The sequence below is a fragment of the Austrofundulus limnaeus genome, unplaced genomic scaffold (genome assembly GCF_001266775.1).
Source record: "Austrofundulus limnaeus strain Quisiro unplaced genomic scaffold, Austrofundulus_limnaeus-1.0 Scaffold1371, whole genome shotgun sequence".
Taxonomy (NCBI): Eukaryota; Metazoa; Chordata; class Actinopteri; order Cyprinodontiformes; family Rivulidae; genus Austrofundulus; species Austrofundulus limnaeus.
The window spans coordinates 24,278-37,897 of NW_013953773.1; the positions used below are offsets into that span (position 1 = coordinate 24,278).

A 13,620-nucleotide genomic window follows, 5' to 3' on the forward strand; every position below is an offset into this window, starting at 1 on the left:
GCTGCTGCTGCTGCTGCTCCAGGTGATGCAGAATCGCTCCGCTTTTTTTGTCTGAAGCAGGGTATAATAGTACTTTCCTGCTTTGCATTGCTTCAATGGACCAATTACAGAAATTCCTCTCTCGCCACTGATTACTTTCAAACTAAACAAACAAACAAATGAACAAAAAACAAAAAACAAACAAAAAAGGCAATGAGACATTACATGAATGTACTTTGTAATTCAACACATTACAGAAATGTAGTGGAGTAGAAAGTACAGATACTTAATGTAAAATGTAGTGGAGTAAAAGTAAAAAGTACCCATGATTAAATCTACTTAATTAAAGTACAGATACATGAAAAATGTACTTAAGTACAGCAAGAAAGTACTTGTACATACACTCTAAAAATGAAATGTTGGATTTACTTAACCATGTTATGTGACCTGGTTCCACTTAACTGAGTTGAGTAAATTCAAAGCAACATACTCATGTTCTTTGGTTAAAAAACTGGTATATTGCTTTGAATTTACTCAACTCAATTAAGTGGAACCAGGTAACATAACATGGTTAAGTAAATCCAACATTTCATTTTTTTTACAGTGTAGTTACATCCCACCACTGGGATGTAACAAAGTTGTACTTAGTTACATCCTACCACTGGGATGTAACTCTACCATTGGGATGTAAATAACTTATTTTGAAAACTTTACTCACATCTCTGAAAATGTCGTTTGTTTTTGTTGTTTTACATTTTCTGCTTCTAAGAGAGCTGTTTCTCCATTTGGGAGTCAAACTTGTGACGTTTTTGCTACGAGTAAGCAAGTGTCCCACCGTGCCAGAATATTTTGTTTTCTAAAACTGTGATCCGTGTTGGCAAAATGTTTTAAAAGTGAAGAATTTTCAATATTGATTCATTATATTTTTCAGTTCTCATTCTTAACAGCTTCAAAATGATATGTTGTTTGTTGACATTTGGTGATTTACTGGACCGAAACTGACATAAAGAAAATTTTTAATTATGTGCTACAATACATAATTTGTTGGAACTAAGTTGGAGAAATAAATATGAAGGACAATTACATTATAAAACATGAGATAAAGTTCTCCTTTTTAAAATTAATTGGTGCATTTAAGTGTATTTATTTATTTATTTGACTACATATATTATTGTTTTTATTTTTATTTAAGTCAGACATTGTTGGATTTTTTTATAAAGACTTTATTTGATGGAAAAATAAATCTGTGTATAAATTATTAACTAAAGGCCGTATTTTGTAGAAGCAACCATCGAGCATTAAGTGTTAACAATTTTTCACAAAATATAGAAGTGTTTGTGTTGTTTTAATACTGTTAGAAAATAAATAAATAAATAAATAAATAAATAAATTAGTTAAACTATTTTTTTCTGCCTCAAGGCCTATTGCTAAAAAAAATACTGAAAAGTTGAACACATATTCAGAATAAACAGACGTTTTCTATATTGTTTTATGCTACGCATTGATTATAGTAAATCCAAAACATCTATACATACTAGTTATTTTTGGGATTTTTATTTTTGTAAAGAGTCACAAAAATAAGCGATAAAGGTAAGATGAAACGTGTAGTGAATAAAAACCTTGTTCAGGTGACAGGTTTCAGCGCTGCACACAGGAAGTGTTTGTCAACCTGTTAAAAGGTTCCGGCTAGCTGGGGTTAGCCGACAGCCGGGTTCCGTCATTGTGTAGGGATGGAGGTTACACGCACAAGTAAGAACCTGGCCAGCTTTTGTGTTCAGTTTATTTTTGCAGTTTTCATTATAAACGACGACAATTTGCAGCACTGATATTTATTTAAAAAAACAGGGAAGACTACAGATACACATTTCGTGTTTGTGCTTCTTGCTAGCATGCTAGGTTCACATATAGCCGCTGTGCTGGAGGTTAGCACGCTATCATGCTAATGTTCATTTTCCTGTGTCCAGATTTTAAAGACTGTTTGAGCACGGTGTGCAGCGCCATAGACGAGGCGGACTTTCTTGCCATCGATGGGGAATTTTCAGGTATCTGTTGCTCCATTCAGTTGACATGTGGTAAAAAAAAAAATAAACAAGAGAAGCCACCGCGCGGTTTGCAAATCATAATTTTGACTATTTCAGGAATAAGCGACGGTCCCAATGTTAGCGCGCTAACTAACGGGCTGGATACACCGGAGGAAAGGTACACGAAGCTTAAAAAGGTAAACCAAAAACATTAGCCTGCCACAAACGGCAGTGTTCTGTTAACTATAAGTGTATTATTTACAATTATTTTGAAACTCCTCACAGCATTCTATGGACTTCCTCATGTTCCAGTTTGGATTATGTACATTTAGGTATGACCAGGCAAAGTCAAAGTGAGTTTGATACACACAAAACCCATCTATTAAACATCTGCTAATTTGTGAAGTACAATGTTTTCAGCTTCTGGCCTTATTGGATGTAGATTTTGTGTGTGAGGTTTATTTTTACTGTAGTTCTTTATTTGACATGAGCATTTTTAATAAGTTGGCAGAGATGTTGCCTTTTCTAGCAAGTGTCATCAAAGTATTGTTTAATGCAAATCAAAAAAGTTGTACAATTTTTAAAGAACTTCTTATCGTTTCAAATTTAAAATGTATGTGGTTGTGTAACTTAAGAAAATATATTTATGTCTGTTCTTGAAAAGTATTTAGAGCTAACTGAGAGCCCAGCAACTAACTGCAGCTCCAACATTGTAAACTATAGATTGGCTTTTTGTGCTTTATGCATTCGTTATTCTTAAAAGAAAATTCACWAAAAAACTGAATGTTGCATATCTGATCCATGTTTTTTTTTTCTTTTCTTGTAGGTATATCACAAAGCCTTTTAATTTTTATGTTTTCCCAAAACCATTTAACAGGACATCTCCAGACATAAAGTTTATCTGTCAAGTAAGTGTGGCTTCTTTGAGTTGTTGCATTTTATGATCGTAAACAAGTGATGTTTATGATTATACAAAATGATTGAAGCGGGTTTTTTTTTTTTTTGTCACTTCAGAGTTCCAGTATCGACTTTCTCGCCAGTCAAGGATTTGACTTCAACAAGGTGTTCTGTCATGGTGAGCAAAGCATAAAGAAACAAACATCTGACAGAAGTGAAAATTGTTTGAATATCTTTATTTTATATTAGTACTGAGTTGTAGGTTGTGCGTTTCTTTTTGTTGTTTTAACGTGAGACCATTGCAGTTTTGGGATTCGGATCAGATTTTAAAATTGATTTTCAATTTTTACCAGTTTTGCCATACAAATTTCATTTTTGAGTTTTCAAACTTACCTGGAGCAGCAAAACAAGTTTTCTGTAAATAATGTAAATATTGTATACAAAGAAAATTATTATTATTTTTTATTTTTATTTTTTATTTTTAAGGAATCCCATACCTAAATCAAGAGGAGGAAGCCCAGCTGAGAGAGCAGACAGAAGAAAGGAGAAATCAACATGCCAACGGTTTAGGGACTCCATCCTTTATCTCCCCATCATCCTCTAAAGTTCCTGCTCATGTACCRGATGAACAGAAAGACTTCATTAATAAAGTGGTGTAAGTGTTGTGCTCTTTTTCTACCAAAGGTTCAACCTGTAGGTGGTGGGCAGGGTTATTTATTTTTTAAACTACAATTTTCTGCAAAATATCTGGAAATTTCCACAAGGATTAAAGATAAATGAACTTTTTGCTRTTTATCTTTTTTWWGTTTCTCTTTTTTGTTTTGTTTCTACAAACAGGGAAAAGGTCGAGGCTCTCTTCAGTAACAARGAGAAGACTTTGGAGTTGGAGCCATGTACTGGGTAACTCTGGCCTTTCTCTTTAAGAAGTCACATAAAACCTTTATTACATTTTTTTTCTTTAACTCTGTGAATGCATTCCTGGATAATAGGAATTAGATCATCAGAGGTACAGCACAGGCTGAACGACAGGAAYATAAAAGTTGGGTCAGACTGAGATGGTTTGGACGTGTGCAGAGGAGAGACAGTAGGTTTGTTGGTAGAATATGTCAGGAAGAAGACAGTGGTGATGCTGTATGTGGATGCAGTTGYAGTGAGGACAGYGAGAGATGGAGGAAGAAGACTCTGTGGTGATAGTTAAAGAGGGAACAGAGAGAAAAAGAACTGAAAACATAAACTATATTTTCTCTCCAGATTCCAGAGAAAGCTGATCTACCAGACGCTGAGCTGGAAGTGAGTGATGCCTTTTTGTTTTCTTCTTTTATTGATACATGGTGGTAGACTAAAAAAAACTTTTGGTCTGATTAGGTTTTCCAAGGGTCTTCARGTGGAAACCTTGGAAACAGAGAAGGTAACAGGTTTTACTTCAGTTCTTTTCTTCACCCCTTTTTTTTGTTTCAAGTAAGCGACGCAACTGACTTGTCTGTGCAGAAGGAGCGATACATTCAGATCAGTAAGGTTGATGAAGAGGAGAAGAAGAAGAGGGAACYGAAGAAGCTGGAGCGAGAGCAGGTGAGTTTAATGGGTTAAATCTTGTTGAACTTGTCAGATTGTATTAAAAGTGGGAATCTCTGGTTTTGTAATGTTTCATCCCGTCTTTTTTTTTTCTCCAACAGGAGGAGCTAAATGACGCTGTAGGCTTCTCCAGAGTCATCCATGCCATTTCCAAATCTGTGAGTCTTTTTCTTCAGTTCTAAGTATTGAATTTAAATAAATAAATAAATAAATTCAAATCAGTGAGCAGTTATCCAAAATCTAAACATTGTGGCTTTTCTGAGATGCTTGAATGGCTTCTCTTTTCTTCATTAGCGTGATATTTCATGGTGGTTTGTGTTTCTGACTCGCAGGGTAAACTTGTGGTGGGCCACAACATGCTTTTGGATGTGATGCACACAATTCACCAGTTTTACTGCCCTCTGCCTGAGGTATGACAAAGATGTTGTAAATCGTGTGAAAAGTTGAAGCAGTATATAGTGTTTAAGGTTTATTAATGSCAGTCCTCTTCTTTCCAGGATCTTCCAGACTTTAAAGAGGTTACCATGTGTGTTTTCCCAAGGTAATTCTGATGTTTGTGTTTTTGTTGCCACAACAAGTTTCTTCTAAGCTGTTTTGTTGTTGAACATGTTCATTTATTTACTTTCAGACTTTTAGACACAAAACTGATGGCCTCCACTCAGCCATTTAAGGTAAAACTTCCATTATACCAGGGGTGGGGAATTGTTTTTTTTTTCTTGTGGGCCACATGAGAATCTGGAGCTATGTTGYAGGGCTGAAACCAACAATATGTTGTACTTAATTCTGCTTAATAGACAGTAGTTTTATCATAGATTCACACAGTCTCCTGTAAATCTTATAGTCAGACTACGCTCATGCTTTGGTCCTGATGTGAACACTGGCATTGTGTTGTTGCTGTGCTTCAGAGATGCAGTCCGTCAGTCCTCCTCCTCAACAAAGTGTTGCTACTAGTTTAACTAGGGCTGCGCTGTATATGGATAGYCGGTAGAAACGKTYTGAKYTTGGCCTACGGTAGAAATTTACCCTCTACCATCCTGTCGTCAGTTACGTCATCYCACCTGCGAGTGCAGAGACAACTGAGCAGGAGGAGTTAGAAATATAATGAAGAAATATAGTGTTTTAAAACACGTATATAGAGAGAGAATACCTCAAAATTCCCCCCTCCCGCTGAAGAAAAGTTACATCGTGCTGTCGTGTTGTGGGATCATTTCCTCCCTCCCTCCCGCTGCACGTCGAGCAGAGCGAAGCTTTAACAACCGCAGTTTTTTCACACACAAGTTGTCGGAGAAAAAACTTGTTTTTAATATATTGTTACAGAGATGATAAGACGTTTGTTCAGTCATAAATCCATCTTGCTAATGTAACAGTTGTCTCTGCTCTGATGAAGATGAGAGCGCAGCAGCGAGTCAGTTCAACAGGCAGAAGCTCATTGTATGGCAGGCAGATGTTACATTTATTTGGCTTCACCACACTTATATTCCAGCTATCTGAAATTGTTTTATGATTAGGACTATGTGTTTAATTAATCCCCTTAAGGTCCTGTCACACTATAACATTTTAGTCAACTTATGACAACTTATAATTGTTTTATGTCTAAATGACTAATTCTACTTGAAGTTCTGGTTATAACATCCACTTTATTTTGATATTGTTGAAAATTTGAGAAATGTTTTTGTTGTTGAAACCGTTTTACAATACATATAAAACATTCTTTTGTACTTCTGTTATGTTCATTTGCACTACAACAAAAATGCTGGGTTTGGTTATGATTACAGTTTTCTGCAAAATAAATGCTCTTAAAAATTACATTATCTTTGCTTTTTATGATAATTTTCTACCTCGATATATATATACGGTTACTATGAAGGGATTCAATTTATACCATGATATGAAATTGTGGTCATACCGCCCAGCCGTCCGTTACACTTAAGAATGACATTAGAAGCCACTTGTTCAGATTAATACCTGAAGCTCTCTGTTCACATCAAGAATGTTTGACTTTAGTCCTAAATTTATCAAACATCTGGATGATGTTTGTTTCTTCTGCTTGTGCTGCAGGAGCTGATCACCAACACATCTCTGGCAGAGCTGGAGAAACAAGTGAAGGAGAGTCCCTTCAAGCCTCCACATGTTGGTTAGTGAAAAACTGTTTGTCCAAAATGCTWAACTTAAAACGAAGAGTTGACATCTTTTTTTTTTCTCTCATATTGTTCTTGTCAGAAACGGCAGAGGGGTTCCCCAGTTATGACACAGCCCAGGAGCAGCTCCATGAGGCTGGATATGACGCCTACATCACCGGTTTGTGTTTCACCTCCATGGCCAACCATCTGGGTAAGCCAGCTATGGTTCAGACAAACCTGAACCAGCTTCTTCTGTCATGTGAGCTGCGTTTTGAATTTTGAGAATGTGAGCAAACTAGTTTATTATAAATTTGATTGAACTTTATTTTGAAAACCTTCAAGTGTCACATAAGGTCAGCGTTAAAGCTGAAGGGGCAGCTTTTTTGTTATGGCTTAATCTATGAAATTGGACCAGTCTGTATTTTCAATTTAAAAACTGATTATTTGTTTACACTTAGTATTTTTCCTCTTGAAAGGTTCTTTCTTGACACCCCCAAAGCCTTTCATCTCTGCCCGGTCCAAACTAATTGAGCCTTTCTTCAACAAGTAAGACTGACGTAATTTACTACTCAGTTTAATTGCTTAAGATCATTTTAACAATTTATTTTATGTTCCACAGACTCTTCCTTATGAGGATAATTGATATACCCTACCTCAACATCACAGGACCAGATTGTGAGTAAAATAATGACACAAAATGTAACTTTTGTCTGTATTCTTTTGTTGTTTAGTGTCTAGCAAGAATTAAAAACAGAAAAGTTTCATTTGTCCAGCTCAGAGTATCGGGGAAAAGCTAGTCAAAAACTTAGATATTTGTATGATTTTTATGACAAAATAAATGAAAGAGTTGCAATAAGAGGTTTTAAATGAAAAATACTTGTGCCTCTTTTCAGTGCAACCCAAGAGAGACCACGTCCTGTATGTCACCTTCCCTAAAGAATGGAAGACTAGTGACCTCTACCAGCTCTTCAGTGCCTTTGGTAAGTTTTTATGGTGTGTGGTCATTTGACTGCAGACAAATGTCACTCACTGTCTGTGACGCTCTCATTCTGCGCTCTGCTCAGGTAACATCCAGGTGTCGTGGATAGATGACACGTCAGCTTTTGTGTCCCTCAGTCAGACAGACCAGGTGCAAATAGGTGAGTCTTGGATGCCAGTTATATACAAATGTCAGACTGTAGTGATGAATAAGTGTTGGATGCAGTTATTATATAATGCTTATTCAGGGTTCCTGCAGATCCTTAAAAAGTTTTAAAAGGCCTTGAATTCATCAGTCCAAAAATAAGGCCTTAATTAGCCTTAAAATGTCTTAAATCAATCTTCAGAAGTCTTAAAAATGTTAACACATTGTAAGTAGGATGACTGTAATTTGTATCAAATATTAAAATAATTGGTAACGTTTATTTAAATATCTGCATTCAGGTGTTCCCTTTTGACATCACTTCCTGTTATTTCACATGCAAATATCTCAACAACTGTCCGTCTGAGCAGTGTGAAATTTGTTTTCTAATATGTTAATAATGTTGTCATTTCAAAAATGTATTCATAATTCTTACAAAAATTTGATGTCACCGGCACTTTAAAGTTTCATCTATAGCAAGCTGGGGTTGAGACCCCACTGTGGGTTATAAAACTAAAAAATTTTGGGTCGTTAGAGGATTTCCAGAAATTAAATTAAATTAAATTTAAGACTGACTGCTAAGAAAGATTTTTTTTTTTGCTATATTTGACAAAAAAAAGCAGTCAGATATGGATAAAAACAATTGGTCTATTAGCAATATTTGAATAATTCAACCAAAAATACTTTGATTAATGAGTTTCTGCCACAGTTTTTTTTATTTTATTTTATTTTTTCATTTGTGTTTATTGTGAAATTGGTGTTAAATTTAATTTCACTTGGCATTAAAAAGTCTTAAATTTAACTTGCCTTAAACTGTAGGAACCCTGTTATTTCAACAGCTATGAACACCAGCCGCTATGCAGAAAGCTACAGGATCCAGACGTATGCAGAGTACATCCAGGGTAAACATCAGGAAAAGGACAAGCCTAGTCAGACTGCTAAATCCTGGGGTGAAGACGGCTGGGTGAAACCTCACTACTCCTCCTGTACATCTGCTGGGTTCGGGTACCCCAGGTAGGCCTTCACTGCTAAACAAGTACTCTTGCCCACATCACTTCTGTGTATTATTCTTGTGTTGCTTCTGCAGTCGTAGAAATATTCTTATTGTGTAGAAAAAAATTGTAACTTTTTAAATCCCACCCTTCTAGGAGGAAGCGCAGCATCAGCCCCATTCAAGGAGAGCAGGGAAGCGAAGAGGCTTCAGTCTTAGACTCCTGGAATAACTTCTCATTCCCAGACAGCACAGGAAAGAAGAAGATGAAATTTGATGGTGTGAAAGCATTCAGACCTTTCTAATTTCTGTTACGTAAAGATATTGAATCCTAAGCTTTCTGTTGCTTTTGTCTCCTAGATGCAAGTGAACAGGCAAATGTTGAAGCCATTGAGAGCAAAACATCAGAGGGGTGGCTAAAGATAACGTACGTATCACGATTTATGCTGGTGTTGTACCGATGGCTGCGTTTGAACGTGTTTGTAATTGCTGCCATTTTCTGCAGGGATGCGTCGTGTTCAGCTGAGTCGAGCCCAGCCACAAACAAGGAAAGTCCTGAAAGCACAGAACCAGGCAGCCGTGCCGACGGGACAAGCACCTGGGAACAAACCCCAACGGTTCCAACAAAGAAAGGTCAAAAGAACAAGAAAAAGAAGTCTGATGGTGTGTTTTATCACTGCAGTGATTTATTCTTCTTCACTGAACATCACGTCATTAACAGAGAGGGCATTAAGAATATAAGTGTCTGGGCACAAAAAAAAAGGAAATTTGTGTTTGATAGGTTATTTCTTTGGTTTTAACAATGCTTGGCAATAAATCTTATACCAGACACCTGAGTGGCAGCACAGCACGGCAAGTTAACAGGCTTTCCAACAATATAACATTTGTGGCCAAAAAGCATTGTTGCAAAAAAGAAATAATCTACCAAACACAAATTTTCTAACTTGTTGCGCTAAGTTTGTTTAATGCATGTTTTTTGACTAATAACCATGTCTGCTTTTTTGGCAAGCAGTAAAGTTTAAACTGCAGCTGCTGCATCCAGCTCACTGTTAAGCTCTTTTTAAGTGATGATTCTCATTTATACATATTTAAGTTTTTTTTTTTGTTTTGTTTTGTTTTTTTTTTTTTTTTTTTTTTTTTTTTTTTTTTTTTTTTGTTTTGTTTTTTTTTTGTTCAGTCAATGCTTATTTTAGTAAAGCAGTTATATTTTGTCATGTAGGGAGAAAACATCACCATCTTCTACCCCAGAAAAGTCAACCTCTAGACCAGGGATAATCGATTCCAGTCCTCGAGGTCCGCAGCCCTGCATGTTTTACTTTTTTTTCCACTTCTCTAACACCTGATTCAGTCAGTGAATAACCTCTTCCAAGTTCTGCAGAAGCCTGAAAATCATCCATTCATTCAAATCAGGTGTGTTGGAGAAGAGAAATAATTAAAAATAATTAAAACTGGCAGGACTGTGGACCTCGAGGACAGTAATTTCTATCCCTGCTCTTTATTTATATATATATATATATACATATATTTCGCTTCATTAGAAAAAACAACTTAATATATTAGTTTCTTCATCATCAGTGACTTTTTTTTTTCTTTTTGCTCTAGGCCAAATTATCCATCAGTCAAATTACAGCACTAGTGTTGGAAACTGTCATTAGGAACTACGTTTAATGGTTACATCTTTAATTTGTTGCTAGTTTTGTTTGAGTCCTAAATGTTTCTTCCTCTTTCCCCAGCAGCTGAATCGAAAACCTCATTGTTTGAAGTCCCAGAAGTTTGGTAGCGAGAGGTGAGGAGCAGCGAAGCCTCGGTCTGACCCTGGGCTCCTGCTCTCCTCCTAAGCACTCGGAGCACTCTCCCTCTTTAGGGTCGCACGGCGCTGAGAGAGCTTCACGCCCCCAATTCACTCGTTCACTCACCGCTGTGGACACAATGTCAGAAACTACCAGCCAAGCTCAACTGTTAACAGAGAACACAAGCCATAACAGCTGCCATATTTTGATCCGGTACCAGAGGAGCAGGCCCCTCCTCTGGGTTAACATCTACATAAATATCACTGTAGATCTCAATTATAAGATACAGAGTTTTTCATTTCTTCATCATGTTCAAACTGGAATCTGCCACCACAACCATGCAGTCACTTTGAATTCACTCWAATTTTAATGATAGGCGTCTGTAATCAGTTATGTAATGTGAGTGTGAGTTGTGTGTGTACGTTTGTGCCTGTGAGAGGAAATGTAGTTTTTTTTTTGTTTTTTTTTTCCTAGTGTTTGTATCCCTGTAAGTTTTCATAAAACAAGATAAAACGCCACAGATCCCGTACTGTAAAATGTCAGGGTTATTAAAATATTTTTATTGATGTTTAATTTTTTTGGATCCTTTTTAAGAAGATTATGTTGTCAACACCTCCAGTTTTATCAAGACACTTGTGTGCTTATCGATGATAATGTGACATTTATTGTTAAAAGGCATTTTCACCCTTTCTGAGAGGTGCTTATTTGTTTTTCTTTTGTTTTGTACAGATTTTCCTTCCTTTCTGTGTTTTGATGTTTTTGTATTTGTGTCCACCTGCGAAAATGTCAAATTCTGGAATGCAAAATTACTTTTTTTTTGTATAAGTTTAAAAATCCTTAAAGATTTCCTTTTTAAAGGGGAGAAATTAAAGAAATGTTTCTTAGTAAGTTTTTGTGGCTATTTATTTTCTTAAATTGCTGTATTGTTTTGTAACATGCAGTCCTCTTCCTGATGCAGTTCTGGTAAAACCAGATTCTGCTGAATGTTTTTCTTCATTTGGTTGTGTCCTCTTCAGGGTTCATCACAGCAAGTCATCCTCCTCCATCACCCTGTTCTGTTCTCGCTACACCTTCATGTCGTCTGCGTCCATAAATCTCCTTTTTGTCATTTCCTGGCAGCTGCATCTCTTGGAACATTTTGTTTCAATCCAAAAAAAAAAAAAAATCTTAGGCCCCTTAGGCAGGTGACTTGTATAACAAACTAAAAATCTGTTTTTTTTTAAACAATTTTCACCCCAATTTATTAAAAATGTCCATTGTACTTCAAAAGCTGGATTATTCCTGGAAATTATAATGTAGGTCTGAACTGCACATAGTTTTTAATTCAAGGATTCAAAGTGTTTACATGTTTCCCTGTGAAATTTGCCATCCACAGTGAATGCCAAGAGACAACCAGATGAAAAAAGTACACTTAAAGGATACTAAAAGTAATAAGAGATAGGATAACAGACCACACTTAAAAAAGACCAAACTAAAAAGAATAATGTCAAGAAACGGAAACACACTATCAGTGGTAGTGTTCATAGTGTACAGGTGCTGGTCATAAAATTAGAATATCATGAAAAAGTAGATTTATTTCAGTAATTCCATTTAAAAAGTGAAACTTGTATATTATATTCATACATTACATACAAACTCATATAATTCAAATGTTTATTTCGTTTAATTTTGATGATTACAAATGACAACAAATGAAAATCTCAAATTCAGCATATCAGAAAATTAGAATATTACTGAAGACCAATAAAAACAAAGGATTTATAGAAATGTTGGCCAACTGAAAAGTATGAACATGAAAAGTATGAGCATGTACAGCACTCGGTATTTAGTTGGGGCTCCTTTGGCCTGTATTACTGCAGCAATGRGGCGTGGCATGGAGTCGATCAGTCTGTGGCACTGCTCAGGTGTTATGATAGCCCAGGTTGCTCTAATAGTGGCTTTTAGCTCTTCTGAATTGTTGGGTCTGGTGTATTGCATCTTCTTCACAATACCCCATAGATTTTCTATGGGGTTAAGGTCAGGAGAGTTTGCTGGCCAATTAAGAACAGGGATACCATGGTCCTTCAACCAGGTACTGGTAGCTTTGGCACTGTGAGCAGGTGCCAAGTCCTGTTGGAAAATGAAATCTGCATCTCCAAAAAGTTGGTCAGCAGCAGGAAGCATGAAGTGCTCTAAAACTTCCTGGTATGTGGCTGCGTTGACCCTGGACCTCAGAAAACACAATGGACCAACACCAGCAGATGACATGGCACCCCAAACCATCACTGACTGTGGAAACTTTACACTGGACTTCAAGCAACGTGGATGAAGTGCCTCTCTTCTTTTCCTCCAGACTCTGGGACCTTGATTTCCAAAGGAAATGCAAAATTTACTTTCATCAGAGAACATGACTTTGGACCACTCACCAGCAGTCCAGTCCTGTTTCTCTGTAGCCCAGGCAAGACGCTTCTGATGCTGTCTGTGGTTCAAGAGTGGCTTGACACAAGGAATGCGACAGCAGAAACCCATGTCTTTCATACGTCTGTGTGTGGTGGTTCTTGAAGCACTCACTCCAGCTGCAGTCCACTCTTTGTGAATCTCCCCCACATTTTTGAATGGGTTTTGTTTCACAATCCTCTCCAGGGTGCGGTTATCTCTCTTGCTTGTACATTTTTTTCAACCACATCTTTTCCTTCCCTTCGCCTCTCTATTAATGTGCTTGGACACAGAGCTCTGTGAACAGCCAGCCTCTTTAGCGATGACCTTTTGTGTCTTGCCCTCCTTGTGCAAGGTGTCGATGGTCGTCTTTTGGACAACTGTCAAGTCAGCAGTCTTCCCCATGATTGTGTAGCCTATAGAACTAGACTGAAAGACCATTTAAAGGCCTTTGCAGGTGGTTTGAGTTAATTAGCTGATTASAGTGTGGTACCAGGTGCCATTCATTTTGAACCTTTTCACAAGATTCTAATTTTCTGATATGCTGAATTTGAGATTTTCATTTGTTGTCATTTATAATCATCAAAATTAAACGAAATAAACATTTGAAATATATGAGTTTGTATGTAATGTATGAATATAATATACAAGTTTCACTTTTTAAATGGAATTACTGAAATAAATCTACTTTTTCATGATATTCTAATTTTATGAC

General features: G+C 36.6%; 1 protein-coding gene across 4 annotated transcripts; it reads left to right on the forward strand.

Annotated features, from left to right (window-relative positions):
- The first annotated feature begins 1,624 nt into the window (after positions 1-1,624).
- Positions 1,625-11,378, forward strand: parn (poly(A)-specific ribonuclease (deadenylation nuclease)). 4 transcript variants are annotated; one of them, XM_014032065.1, is made up of 26 exons: positions 1,625-1,728; positions 1,944-2,021; positions 2,118-2,197; positions 2,286-2,353; positions 2,827-2,908; positions 3,015-3,075; positions 3,384-3,552; positions 3,735-3,797; positions 4,149-4,187; positions 4,263-4,305; positions 4,386-4,466; positions 4,571-4,627; positions 4,802-4,879; positions 4,967-5,010; positions 5,098-5,140; positions 6,528-6,603; positions 6,690-6,800; positions 7,066-7,135; positions 7,209-7,264; positions 7,483-7,569; positions 7,654-7,728; positions 8,549-8,723; positions 8,858-8,979; positions 9,061-9,127; positions 9,206-9,333; positions 10,434-11,378. In XM_014032065.1, exons 1-26 carry the CDS (start codon positions 1,710-1,712, stop codon positions 10,478-10,480), a joined length of 2,019 nt encoding a protein of 672 aa, XP_013887519.1. In that variant the 5' UTR covers positions 1,625-1,709; the 3' UTR covers positions 10,481-11,378. The 4 variants fall into 4 exon arrangements, with proteins under 4 accessions (XP_013887519.1, XP_013887517.1, XP_013887518.1 ...); XM_014032063.1 differs by having other exon boundaries at positions 1,626-1,728; positions 9,206-9,363; XM_014032064.1 differs by having other exon boundaries at positions 1,626-1,728; positions 9,206-9,363; positions 10,437-11,378.
- The last annotated feature ends 2,242 nt before the right edge of the window (positions 11,379-13,620 follow it).